This window comes from Theropithecus gelada, chromosome 14, assembly GCF_003255815.1.
Source record: "Theropithecus gelada isolate Dixy chromosome 14, Tgel_1.0, whole genome shotgun sequence".
Lineage (NCBI taxonomy): Eukaryota > Metazoa > Chordata > Mammalia > Primates > Cercopithecidae > Theropithecus > Theropithecus gelada.
In genome coordinates this window covers 49,423,981-49,439,234 of record NC_037682.1, presented here as the reverse complement: position 1 = coordinate 49,439,234, position 15,254 = coordinate 49,423,981, and the positions used below count along the sequence as shown (strand labels likewise).

At 35.4% G+C, this 15,254-nt stretch overlaps 1 protein-coding gene across 1 annotated transcript in view; it reads right to left on the bottom strand.

Moving 5' to 3' along the window:
• Positions 1-15,254, bottom strand: part of SOX6 (SRY-box 6) — a 417,034-nt gene that overhangs the window by 78,264 nt on the left and 323,516 nt on the right. The window contains 3 exon segments of the mRNA XM_025358428.1: positions 443-630; positions 3,651-3,834; positions 9,494-9,643. Of these exon segments, the coding sequence (XP_025214213.1) occupies positions 443-630; positions 3,651-3,834; positions 9,494-9,643 (522 nt within the window).

The window sequence follows — 15,254 nt, the reverse complement described above, 5'->3', positions numbered from 1 at the left end:
TTGTTTTGCTTCATTTTTTGTCCTGGTTGTCAGGAAGTTTAGTATTACATTTAATGGTGAGTCACGGTAACATATTAGTCTTCATTGTAAACACATATGTGTCTTCCTTTTTTAATATTCTGGTACTCTATTTTTATTCTAATAACATACATCTCCTTTATTTTAAGATACATCTATTTCAGAATGTGACAGAAAAACACACCAATAGGCAGGTAGGTTGGGTGCCTGGGAGGCAACTTACACTGGGTGGGAAAGGGCATATTTGTTAATCAGCAATAATGCTTACAGATACTACATGACAGATTTTAGTAAAGTACAAGACAGCCCTCAAGCTGGAAGCCCAAATCCATGGCTGCAGGTTGATACCTGGGAGCCTGGAAAGAACCACATGAGAGTGAGCCAACGAGTCTAGCAGATCCAGTGACACAGGAAGCAGTTTTACCTTTTCATTCCTGCAGTTGTTCAGCCCCATATTATTTATGGAGGACAGTTTCCCATCAACACCATGTGGCTGTTGCTGCTGTTGTTCCCGCTGGATCTGCTCTCGCATCTTCCGCGCCTCCTGGATGGCTTTCATCACCGTATCCTGATCCCCAAAGAGGGCAGGGGAGTTGAGACTAGACAGGATATCTGCATACACAGGATGCATTATTAGAGGCTTGTGAGGTCAGACTCCTAAAAAGTACTACTACTATACCCTCCCCTGTAGAAAACTGCATTCTCTGAACAAGGAAGGGGTGCACATTTGCTATTTTTAAAACTATATAATAATATACATAGAACACAGAACCAGGGCAACCAAGTTGTGCTCGGTTCTTTTAGCCCTTGGAGAAAACCCCAGCACTCCAGTCTATCTGGGTTCTGTCTACCCACCTCCTCACAGACTAAGGTTCCTAGACTCCAGTTGTATACATATTGGGGGAAGGTATTTGCTCTGCCTGTTATGTACAACTGGTGCACAATGCTGCTTCTTCTGTGGGGAAATTATGGGGAGGAAGGGGGTGAGGAGTGGGGAGGAGGCAGAGATGTTTGTCCAGGCTACCCATTACAGTTGCTGTGCTAATACAACACAGTCGTTTCTGGCCCGCAGGGGAAAAAAAAAAAAATCTGTGAGGCTGCATGTGTACTTTAGTGATATCTGTATCTGTGTGTTCATATGTCCACTGCAGGAAAGAGGGGGTGGAAGGAATTCACCGTACTCTCCAGTCCCCCAGTTGCTGGCTGGTTAATGAAGCATTCTTCTCATTAGGCTGCCTCAGTTATTTACCAAGAGAATGACAACCCATTCCCCACCCCCAGCTCGAACACCCACTGCGATCAGCTCCCTCTATTCACGACAGTGAGGCGATATGTGTGGGACTGGTTTTCGCATAACTACAAAGCTTCAAAAAAAGTGAGAATAAATATTTACTTCCAGTGTATTCCATGCAACACAGAGGGAAAAATTTCAATATTAAACTGACTTATTTTCCATGATATCTTGCATTTTACTGTAGCATGAATACTTTGAATAAGATTTTCCAGTTTTAGACAAAAAGAGGGCAATTGTTTGATGATAGATAGGTTTCATCTGCTGTAACAAATGTTAGTGTGATCCACTTGCTTAAGGGCTTGTATAAGCAGTTCATAGCATGTGTGTGTGTACACCTCACATAGGCAGGACAGAAGAAATGAGTGCAGAATCAAGCTCATACTGGATGTCTGGTGTGTACAATGCACGTGCATATGCATTTGAGTTTGGAAAAAATTTCCAAGTTATCTATGGAATTTTTTTTAAGTCAGTCACTTTTTAGCCCCACAGCTTTTATTCTGGAGCTTTTCTGGTAAAAAGACCATTTCTATCCAATATCATCTGGACAAGAGTGCTGTTCAAACACAGGTACTATTATTTCAGCCCATTTCTAGCTCATGATCTAAGAAATATGCTTTGCTGAGTCGAGTTCCATAAAAGCAGGGCCTGTGACTCAGTCATCTCTGTCTCTCATGATACTCAGGACAGCAAACAAATGCTTTCCAAACAATTTCAGAGTGAATTCTAGGAGGGCCATTTCAAGGTCAACTCTATAATTTATCTTCTTGTTGGCTTTTTTCCCTCATCTCACGACTTCCAAAAATCCAGCCAAGGGGTATTCATATTCACATGCTGGAAATGATTTAATTCTATCTTCTATACGGATACCACTAACTTGGCATGAAAACTTTCAGGTCCCGAAAAAGGCATCCTTACTCAAAATGAGAATATGCTCCTGTAGAGATCCAGTATTCCAAAATTCAGTGAGGAAGATTTACACCTCACCATCAGAAGATTCACTTACACTCAGCATATTTAGCAAATATTCTAACTGTGAGTTTACAAAAAGAACACTGAGTAACATGTGAGAGGACCTGGATTCTAGTCCTGTTTCTGCTAATTAACAGCTGCAGGAGTGTGGGCAAGTCATTCTACCTGTAAGAACCACAATGTATGTATTTGTACAATGAGGGTAATAATACACTATCTAACTCATAAGATTATTGTGAAACATCGAATCAGATAAAATAGGCAAGAATTTTTTTAAGCTGTTAATGGCTATTCTTATACATGATTTTATCTATTGAAATAAACATTTTAGACTTCAGAACTCAATAACACAAGGAAGGTAATCTGAAGAAATGCTAGGTCTTGTCCCTTTAATCTTTAAATCTGTGTGTGTTTGGAAATTATGTCTCTTAATTTTCAAAGAGTATAAGTATAACAAATTAAGAGACTTAATTTCCAAACAAAGAGTATAGTAACAATAATGTTAATGCTTATTTGGCACTCTCTTACTGACAACTACTTTCACATTTATTGTTTCATTCCACTTATATACGTACATGTATTGATATTCATTCCAGTTTTTTTAAATTGAATGCCTTTTAGGTTCTAAACTGCACTAGGCACTTTATACGTATTTTTCTCTTTTAATCCTCATAATAACCTATGAGCTAGTAATACTAGGAAACTGAACTTGAAAATATTAAATGACTTTTTTGGGGCCACATAGCTAGAAAATGAAGGCTTTCTGTACAAGCCTGCCTCATTCCAAAACCCATGTTTTTTCCTCCATACTTTTCACATAGAGCTATGAATATTCCCAGAGATACTTGGCTATATATCTCCACGGGAGTATAAGGAGTCAGACATTATGACATCTCTTCCTACATATCAATAGTATTTCATATATGTTCTTGAAGTGTGTCGTTCATATTTGTTTTACTGCAAAAGTAATATGGGATAAGATGTAAAATTCACATACACTTTGATAGAAGATAAAAATTTCAAATAAATTTTGGCCTTTTGGAAGGTTGCTTTGAAGCCAGGTCCTATGTCCCTGAAAAATTATTTCAGTGTCAAAGCACTGACCAAATATAGCAATTGCTAAGTCTATGATTTGCTGCATCTAACTCATTATCATCTAAAGAATCCATCCCAGCAGGATTTATATCATGACCTTTTCCAAAAGTTCTAATAAAAGAAGATACTAAATTGGTTTATGTTTCAGTAGAAAATATGAGTATTATCTTTTACTAAGGAGCACTTTGGAAACAAATATCAGTCATAACTAAACAGGTTTGCTTTCTTTTACCTAATTCGTAAGTCTCTTCCTGGTGTTGACTTTTCCATTTACCTAAAGAGGATCCTCTTCCCAGACTTCCTCCAATGGGGCTAGGGATGCTGCTTTTGTTTGGCAGATTGACAGGGCTGGTTTTGCTGGCTGGGAAGAGGTTCTGGGTGGGAGACGTTGGGGATTTTACAGGCTCTGCTGTCTTGGGTCGGGATGAGAGATTCAGAGGCTGTGCTGCTGCTTCATCCTATAAGAGTTTAACATAAATAATTATTTTTACAAAGGACAAATGAAGCACATTATCACTTAGTAAGCCACAGTTATTTTACACCTCAGAGACAATGCCACATTCTCCTACAAAAATAACAAAAGAAGCTAATTATCTACCTCCTTGAAGATTCATCGGAAGGAAACCTCATTAATTTCCCTGCGTTATGTTTCTATTTACATTAACTGTGCAGTTGGATCATTCTTTTTGCCAAATTAAAATCTGAATTAGCTCACATTACAGCTTAATTTCCTAATGTGTTTTCAGGGATCTAAATTAACCTAGGGCATTTACAAAGAATTATTTAAAATTTCAGCAGCTCTGTAGTGCTTTTGTGTTATTCTCTCTGAAAAGTTCTTGTAGCTATAAACAGCCTCTGCAGCTAATTTTTTAATATATATTTTAAATCAAACAATTGCAAGCACTTTAAAAATGGAAACATGGAAAGCCTTCTGATGTACTAGGCCCCTGCCCAGGGAGCCGCATGCCACAACACGGCTTCTATGTGGCTTTCTGGGTGTGGGCACTCTTCATGGTCTATATTCTGGTCTCTATTCATGTTTAAAATTAATTTTTGCAAAGACCAAGGAGAGATTATAATTATGTTTCATATACTATGCTATATGCAATTTATTTTTCGTGTTTAAAGTGATGTTTCTTTATATGCTTTTCTACATATATTTACAGAATGTCTATTTTAAGATACATGTCCTTCTACACTGAGACAGTATTCAAATATCTGGCTTTTAACTGTAGTTCATCCAGGAGCTTGAAAGCTAAGCTCCTTCCTTTACTTTGTCTCATTTATCCTGCCATAAAATACTCGAAATAACACTTTCATCATCTTAGAAATTTAGTTATAATATGAGCATATTTATTTAAATGTTCAGTTTTAAGATCTACATTATTGTGTTCTAAAATAAAATTGTCAGCAAATGTTAACTCCCATTTTGCTTTTGAGAAGGCAAAGAGAACTAGCTTTTAATGCCATTGTTTAAAAGATCCAATAGAGTTTGGTAACAGAACATTTTCCCCCTTAGTAACCATGTGACCTTGCTGGGGCTCAATTTCTTCATCTGTGAAAAGAGGGTCTGATACTAGATGATCTCTAAGGTCTCTTCCAGTACTAATATCATTGACTAAGGGGGAACAGAAAGAGAGGCCAGAAAATACTACTTTTGAAGGAAGATTAGAAAGAGAAAATAAAAACGGCATGCACAAAGAAACAATTATATACCAAGGACTGTACTAAGCATTTTCACATACTAGCTCATTTAACCATCAATAGCTATGAGCCTGGCCAGTATTATTCTAAATTTACAAATAGGAAAATGGAGGTCAGAATGACAAAATCCCTTGTCTAAGGCCATATAGGGAGGGAAAGAATTTAAATTCTAATTTATTTGACTCCAAATTTCAGGCCCCTTTTCTACTGAACTACCAGAGAAAATAAGTCTATTGTTTGATAACATAGTGATGCCACAGATTTTTGTGTGTGTGTTCCTAGGGAAAAGGCAATTTCTCACATGCATTGCAGTGTATGTTTATGTATATTTATACATAGGACAGGTTCTCAAGCAACATGGTTACATCCATTATGAATGTCAAAATTATCTTATGTACTTAATTGCAATTTACTTCCCTTTGCTCTTAATTCAAAGGATGTTTGAACTAGTTTGTTCCTTTACTCACATCTAAATAATAGTGATTTATATGGTAGGTGGTCACTTAATTTTCTCCACGTTTCCTTTATTTGGGGCTCACTGAGCTTCTAAAACATCTAAATTTAAAGTATTGATCAAATTTGGAATATTTTCAGTCATTACTTCTTCAAATACAATTTTCTCTTTCTTCCTTTTCTTTATGGGCCTCCAACTGCATACTTTAGTCTATTCCATGTTGCCCCACAGTACTGACCAGTCTTTTTTCTATGCCTTTCATTTGGGATAGTTATATTGTTATGTCTTCAAGTTCACTAATCTTTTCTTCTGAAATGTCTAAGCTGTTGCTAAACCCATCTAATACACACACACAAACACACACACACATATATATTTAATCTCAAACATTGTATTGTTCATCTCTAGACATTTGATTTAGGTTTTTCATGTCTTGCTTTATCATGCTCCTGTTTTCCTCTATATTCTTGAACATATGGAGTTTATTACATCTTTTTCAACTTTGAAATACTCTATTTTTTTACTTAGTTGTATAATTCAGTAACTGCCACTTTAATCAATAATACCACTTGGCATGGCTAGTGCCTACCAACTCCCAATTAAGTGAATCCTTTTCCACCATGGCAGAACTCTTGGTCCTCACAGCCTGCCCTGTCCTGATAACTTTGTGCTAACCAAACCTGGGAGTAGGGGAAATAACAATAGCCCTAGGCCAGAATGTCACAGACCCCCACTATTCTTACATATAAGAGGCATAAATATTTTCGCAGATTGTATATAACTTTGGTCATTTTTAAGAATGCCAAAATGACTGTTTTTGTCAGTTTTGTCCAGCTTCATAGATGAGATTTTAGGAAAGCAGATGCTTACCTCATTTGGTGCTACTTGGAAGTCTCTTATAATAGTTGTTTTTACTTTCTGATCTACTAATTCTATCATTTGTGTCATTTTGGGTTTGTTTCTATTGATTGATTTTTCTCATTATTCATATTTTTTGCTGCTTTGCAAGCCTGATGTTTATTGTACGGATGCTACACATTGTGAATTTTACCTTCTGGGGTGATGAAGTTTATGTATTTAAATATTTGAAAACTTTGTTCTGAGACACAGAACAATTTGATCCTTTTCTAGACTTACTTCTAAGCATTGTTAGGCAAGGTCAGAACAGCCACTAAGTAGGGGTAATTTGTCCCCACTACTGAGGTAATACCCTTCTGGGGACTCTACTTGATGCTCCATGTGTCAGGAGATCTTTCCACTCTGGCTATTTCTGGTCCTTTGTGAATCTTGCAGCTGTTTTGTTTGCTACATTCTGGTGTTTCCCCTTACCTCAGGTAGTTTCTCACATGCATGAGCTGATCAGTACTCAGCTAAATACTCAGGGGGAGCCTTTTGCAGATCTTCAGCATTCTTTCTCCACGCAGCTTGCTCCTCTCTGGTACCCTGTCTCACAAATTCCATCTGCATTAACATCCCTAAACTTTGAACTCTGTTTCTCTACTCAGGGAGCCTATGAAGCTTCCTGCATAGTTGCCTGGAAACTTCCTTCCAATAGTGAGCTGCAACAATTGTAGTGCTTGCCTCACTTGTTTCTCTTCTCATAGGAATCACTGTCCTGTACTACTATTGTAAATGTCTGAAAACCATTGTTTTATATAATTTTTGTACTGAGTTTTAGTTGTTTAAGCTGGAAGAGTAAATCTGATTTTGTTCCCTCATCATGGTTGACAATGGAAATCCTCTAGGTGTTTATTTAGGATCTCTCCCAGTGTACAACTAGATATTTCAATCACAACCACTAAAACCACCACACTATCTTCTTCATTATCATAACGACCACCAGCAGCATCACTACCACTGACATTTATAGAATACTCAGTATAATACTAGAGGGTGTATATACGACCTATAATAATATTAACTCCATTTTTTTTCAGAGGAGAAAACTAAAGTAGAAAGCCACTAAGTAGCTTGGCCAACATGATAGAGCTAGTAAAAGTGGTAGAACCACTATTTTAACAGAAACATTCTGACTTCTGATGTTGACAGTTATAGTAGACAAAAATTCTAGGGGGAAAAGGTACATCAGAACATCTATATTTATTTTTGTTACTTTCAGCAAATGTTGCCTATGTTCTGTCTGAATTTAATATAAGTAGTCACGTTATATACAGAGAAAAAGCAATGACTATAAAGAGAAACATGAGAGATTTTGGTAACCACAGTTCTTTAAATTAGCAAACTATAAGATTATTTTCAGAACATCTTCAGTAATAGATAGGAGTTATATTTTAAATTTAAAACATTTGCTTTATGTTTTGGTCTATATATTTTTACCCATATATACAATAAAAAGTCTAATAAGTAAAAGAAATATTTCCTTTGTTATTAACATAGAATATGGTCAAGTCAAACTACCACAGAGAGATCTCTAAGAATTTTCATGTGGTCAAGTGAGTAATAAAATTCAGTTGGCTCACAAAGATGGAAGGGTAAAAGCAGATATAAACTTGAATTTAACCAAGGAACATTTTACTCATCCAGTAAAGACTTGGTTTGGTGCAGTTCCAGTTGGTCAACTTACTTATAAAATGACTTCTTTATGTTAAAATATTTAATACTGAATAGCTCAAGTCACTGATATTTGATATACTTATACTCTAACAACTACGAGTAAGCAAAGTGTCTTTGAGTTGGAGTGTTCTCTTATTCACAAACACAAACTCTGGAAACATAAAATAATCTGTTTTCATAAGTGATTCTGTCTTACTAAATGTAAACCTCCTATTGCAATATCTCAATATTTCTAACAACATAACATAAATGTTCAACGATTTCTTTGGAGAATCTAAAAGAATAGGTGGCATTAAATTAATTCCTTTGGTTGGAACATAGACAGAACTACCTCTCTTAATGATTTTCACATTTTTTGATCTTTGGTATCTGGGATCTACTTTTTTAAAAGACCTTCTGGAATCTCAAAATTACTATAGGCAAATTTTAGAAAACAAAACAATTTCGGTGATTGTATACCAGCCAGTTATTAATTTGGTTGGTCTCAGCTGTTTCCCTTGTGAAGATTTAATAACTGCAAAATTTCTCCAAATGCAGTACTTTAATCATATTACAATAAAGCATTTATACTTTGCATACTCCTCCAAGTAGAGAAGTCAATTATACAAAACAATTGTTCCTCTGTTTGAATTTGATAATTCAATATAGAAAGCAACTGCAATCATAAAACCAACAAGTGCCACCTACAGGTACCAGCTGCAGCACAAAATTGCAGTGGCTCATCAATTTCCCTCTCACCGAGTGCCTCCTGGCTGCCCAGTTTCAAGACACTGAAAATTAGTGAGAAAAGATATCTATTAATGTCCCAGACATAACTTGGGAAAGCCTGTTTATCCTATCACAACTCTATGGCATCAAAAGCATTATTAGGCAATGACAACTCATTCCTTAAACATGTATAACTAGTTTTGAAGGAGAGATCTTCACAACAAACCTTACAGAGTCCAGCATTAAATTCTATTTTGCACTTCTTTTTAAATCCAATGTTTCAAGATCCCAATTCTCTGGTCCTATAAGTTAACTCCCTCCCTATTTAAGACACACAGAGAGAAATGCCACAAGTCCATGACAAAGACTGGCAATAAAATTATGGCCATTCATGCCAATGAGCATTAAAAAATAAAAGCCAGAATCCAAAGGGGGAAAACTCTCGAAAAGTCAGTTTGCAGATTGAGGTAAAGATCTCACAATATGGCACTATTGTTATCAAAAGGGAAACACCTGTTTCTCAATGCTCAATCATGAAATTTACCACAAAGAGGGACATTTTGGTGTTGCTTTATGTTGCTATGTTTCCTGCTGTTTATGCCCAACATAGCCTGCTTCACTATCTTTCTTGTGAAACTATTTTCTAAACTGTTTCCACAATCCTGCAAGGTGAGTACCTTAACTTGAGTTACAGGGCTGGTCCCTCTCTTTTCATTTTTTATCCCAGTAGGTGAGACCGTCCCTGCTGTGTTTGGTGGCTGTGGAGTTGATGGCATCTTTGCTCCAGGTGACACCTGCATGCTGGCCAACTGAGCGGCATAGAGCTGCTGTAAAACAGGGAAGACAAATATTGATCTTTTTAAATGCAGCTGAAATTGAGTTAAAAAAAAAAATCTTACCATATTGTTAGATTTCTCAGATAGCCTTGTAATTTCTTTTTCGTTATTTTTAAAAAAGGAAACTAAGAGAAGGCAAATAATAAAACAGAAAGAAAGAAGACAGGTCTGGGAGCCATAGTTCTGTTCCTGGTCCTTCTAGCAACAGCTTTATGATCCTGGACAAAGGATTTGATCTCTTTAGAATTCAGGTTTGTTTTTTATTTAATTGTACAAAAAGGAATCAGACTAAGTAGTCTCTAAGATGTTTTTTAATACCTAAAATATTTATTAAAAGTTATTTAAATATCTGGGATGTCCACTTGTGTAATATTAATATTCATGAATTAAGAAACTAACCTGAACATTTCTAAAGATTCTTGGAAGAACTGTATCATTCTTATTCAGCTCTGGCTATGCATCCCTGGGTATTCTGATCCTTCTGAATAATGAGTGCTATTCCCAAGGCCACTAAGGCCCAGTGGCAGTCATTGTTTACCCAGGGTCTTATTTCTAGGCAGCATATAACATAATCCTCAAGAGAGTATAGCCAAATTGGTAGCAGTTTTGTTGTTGTTGTTGTTGTTTCTTAAGTCAAGCTTCTCTAAACCCAAACCAGCTAACAAAGTGCTTCCTTCATGCTTCCAAACAGATCACCACACTTCTCTCCTCAGGTCCTGCCTTTGTCTGGGACTCCACATTTATTTTCATCATATTCTCATTGCTGTTTCAAGGTCTTTTCTGAAGTATTTTCTGTAGTTCTCAATGGCAAACCAATGATCTTATTACTCATTCTATTTATTCAGCTTAAAATGGTTCCTCTTCTCTGAGACATGATAAGCAGATAATCTGACATTACAAATCTTTAAATTATCAACCTCAAAATATGTTGATTTCACTAAATTAAAGCCAAAGATTGAAAGACAGGTGGGGTAACCTCTTTTCATACAATTTTCATTTTTATTAAAGTCATTCTTGTATGTAGCTTTACAAGATAAATAGTACTTTAAGGTTTTAAAAAACAAAAAACCAAAACAGCAACAACAAAAAGAGCATGACAAAAATGTACAGTGCACAGTCTCCACAGCTTGCAGAATGACCTTCATTTTCTTACCCTGGTCCTCCTTATCTCACCCCCTGTTCTGTGGAGATCATTCCCTTCAATTCATTTAATGGTTTAACTGGTATTTATATCCTTATTTGTAAATCATTCTAAATGTTATATCATTATCTACATACAAAGGAAAATGTAAGTTTCACTTTCCTACATTGAACACCACATGTGCTCCCATGCTTCCCTCTCCAAACTCTTAATGTTAATGTCACATATTTTAAAATTAGTGTTTACTGTTTTATATTATTTTATGAAGATACTAGCTATGTAGTAAACTATATTTAATATTATTTCTCAACTTTTTATTTTGTTAGATTTAAGATTTACCTCATATTTTGTTTTCATAATTTTTAAGTAACTATCACTAATTCTCAAACTCTCCATGAAATCAGTAAAACTCTACCTAACATAATTGAATATATCAGGTAATCTGTGAACCCTGGTTTTTCCCTTGGAGACATCCTTCCTGGAATTCTCAATCTTCTTACTCCAAATCTGAACTAATTTATTCCTCAGGCCTACCTACTGCAGATCTACGGCACTTGGAATTCCTTTTGCCTCTCTTGTACCAGTGTCCTTGTTTCCTGGGTATCATGTTTTCTTCCCTTTTAGTTAACTGTCTCATTTTGGTAAAGCATATCCTCCAAGAGCTTCCTGAGAAAGGTGAATGTGACATTAATTATTTAGGAACTCACATTCTTCTCACTTGGTTGTAGTTTGACTGGTATAGAATTCTAAGTTGAAAATAATTCTGCCTCAGAATTCCAAAGATATTGATCTGTTGTCTTCCTATTCTTGTTACTAAGGTCCTGACACTATTTTGCTTCCTGATCCTTTGTATGTAATCTATTTTCTCCTCTAAAAGCATCAGGATCTTCCCTTTCCACTGAATGTTTTGAAATTTCACTATTATGTCCTTCTGTTGACTTTTACATTCATTGTTCTGAACAGCCACTCAGTCTTTTCAATCCAAACCATGTCTTTGTTTTCTAGGAAACTATTTTGATGTTTTTCATTGATAATTTTCTCTCCTCTGTATTCATATTTGATAAATGTTAGATTTCCTTATTAACGCTCCCCTCTATTTTTCTTATTTTTTCTTTCTATTTGCTACTCTTTGACATTTTGTTACACTCTATGACAGATTTTTGGCAACTTAATCTTCCAAAACTTCTCTGAATGTTTTAAAGTTTCTACCACTATATTTTTAAAGATACTCTTATTCTCTGATTGCTTCTTTTTATAGCATCCTGTTCTCTATTCTGTTTGACAATGTTAATTATAGGTTTGGGTTTGTTTTTAATGTTTTCTGTTCTCTGCATTGTTACCACTCTTCCAAGGTCTTTGAGCTCTTTCATATTAGGGGCTTTTCCAAAGGGTCTGGTGTTCATTGGTTGTTTATTCATATATAAGAGCAATGTACTAAAAAGCTGACTGGAAGATCTAAGTACAGGATAGACTTATTGATTTATGGGCTTCAGCATAAGGTAATGATGAAGAAAGTCTGCTTTTTCATTGGGAAATTCCAAATGTCAATATCTACAGGCCATTTATCTTAGACTAGACCATTTTCTCAGAGAGATGTCTTCAAATTCTTGCCTTGATTTGTGCATAGACTTCTATGCCATCATTACATAAGCCAAGCAACAGAAAGCAGGAGAAGAATCTCATAGTCTGGTCTATCCTGCAGATTCCCTGATTTTCACCATGGCACATCACTCATTCTCAGCTATGCCTGGTGTCCCAAGACATAAACCATTCAAGTTCTACTTTTCAAGAGAATAAATCTCCAGTGACTTCTGTCAGGTTATATGCTCATGGGGCTGGGAGGGAGGAGGCAGGGATTGTAGTTACCAGGTTGCATGACATTAGGGAGGGATCATCTTATATCTATTTTCAACCAGTCATCCTGTCTACAGTTCCACCTCTTACAACTGTTCCTTTAATGATACATGATACCTTCAATTCCTAAGCATTTTAAAGGTTCAGCTCCCAATTGGGCTTGATTCTTTTTGGCTTTACACTCCTAAAGCTTGGGTATCAGCTTTCTCTTTTCTGCTAAGACAGTTATAACTCATCTATCCATTTCTCATATTCCAATTTTTTTTGTCTTCTCTTTCCATTTCTACTTGAAGGTTTACACCTATAATCCTTAACCATAAATTTACTAGGATTTGGTTAAAATCGATAATAAATGAAAATGTTAATCTGCTATGGTTAACCAGAAGTCAGACACTCCAATCTTAACACTATTTAATGCTTGAAAACTTCATTCAAATATTTTCTTTTCTTCTTTTTTTTAAAATTATTATTATTATACTTTAAGTTCTAGGGTACATGTGCATAACGTGCAGGATTGTTACATATGTATACTTATGCCATGTTGGTGTGCTGCACCCAAGTCATTACCTTGATGGTCACATTTCTATCATAATAAATAGAAAGCTTCGTAGATCATCAACCAAAATAGCTCAAACTTTGCCATATGAGTAGGGGAGAAAAAACAGGTGGTTTGTATGTAATTTCCAGCATTTCTATCATTCAGATGGACAAATAAAAAAATTACCACAGTAATCAAAAACAGACCTTTCAGCACATGTAATTAAATGAAAGCTTAATAAAGAATAATTTGCAAGAGCCAGATGTGCTTATGTCATGATTGTTGCTTTCTTTGGAACAATTTTTCTAATATAACAAGCCTCTAAAGAAATTAAAGTTTCATAATTCTGTATGCAATGACTCAGTGGCAAGAAAAATTCACAAGCAGAGTCAGTCAAATTGCTAGCACTTAGGCAAAATGAGGGGGGCATCTTTTTGGTTTCTCTTTTACTCTGTTGTATCATTTTCCTTTGAAATTCAGCCAGATGTCTTCAGAATGGGGACAGGTCAAGCTTCTGAAAATGTCTGCTTGGATTAAGGCAGTGAAAAAAAGTTCTATACCGAATGGAGTCAAGATGGTTATAAGATGAAACATGTTGACTATATAGTCCCGTAGCTGGTATCATAACCAATATATCCTACTATGAGTATTAAAGAGTCATAAAATCTTAGAGATGCTAAGAGTCCTTGGATATCATTTATGCCTTTTACCTCAATCATTAAAAAGATCAAATGAATGTGAATTTTACTCACTCTTAAGTCTTTTGGGAAATTTGAACTAGTGAAAAATGCAGAAAAACACATTTTTGGAAATAAATCTATTTTTTTTAAAAAAGTTGGCTATGAATCCTTCAGATTGAAAGAATAATACAATTACTTTTCAGGAAAAGAGTAGTGTTAGTTGCTTCTTTTAGACCTCTGATATTCATTTGTTTTACAGCCCTTTGAACTGGGTTGTACCTAAGGAAGGCAAGACCACATAAACTCTGAGACTCCATAGAGCTGGTTCTTATGAGTTGTGATTACTGATACATTAGAGAAAGGAAGAGGTACAGCCGCATTCCATAACCCTTTTCAAAGCTGGGTAAACTGGACAGTAGGATATCAGGTAAGATTTAGTAGAATGAGCCTTGAAATAGAAATCAGAAAACGGAGTCCAATGAAAAGATAGAAGGTATTCACAAAAATTAAAATATCCACATTCTGTCTAACAAAACATATGATTTTATTATAAATGTCATTCTATTCAGATTGAAGATTTTAAATTTGTCTTGGATAATATGAATGTCATTAAATGAATAGGTATAAGCTTACAAAATAATTTCTCAGCTCACCCTCTAAACTAACATCAGTTGAATTTGTTCCATGTGTAAGGCTCTGTGTTAGAAGCTGAGGAGAATTCAAAGCACACAGCTCTAAAGGAGATATAAAATATAAATCCTTAACACTTTATTTGTACTTTTTTGTGGTGCTTATCACTATTTTAAACTTTATGTGTAATTATGCACATGTATCTTATCCTGCTTGATACACTGTAAGCTCACAGAAGGTATGATCTAATTATTTTTGAATGCTTAGCATCAATAACGGTGCCTTGCAAACAATAGATACCCAATCAGTAGTTTCTGAATTAACGTACTATACAAAATCCTTGCATATTAGGAAGGAAAGACAGTGTCTATAAATGAGGCAGCACAAGTGGTACACCATTATATTTATTATATATGTGATGAACAATTTTATGATGTTAAAGTTAAAAAAATAAAAGGTAAAAAAATTCAGTCCAACTTTAATCACACTGTTTCACAGCAAATTATTCTTTTGAAGTAGTTTGCTAAAATTTTGACTAGATAGCTGCTCAGTAACTGTTAGCTTCACTAACCAGTAGTAGCATTTCTAGACACCTAAAAACATCTAGCTGAAAACCAAAGAAAGAAGGCAATCCCAGTTACAATAGCTACAAAAAATAAAATACTTAGGAATATATTTAACCAAAGAGGTGAAAAATCTGTACAAGGAAAACTATAGAACACGGATGAAAGAAATTGTAGATGACATAAACAAATGGAA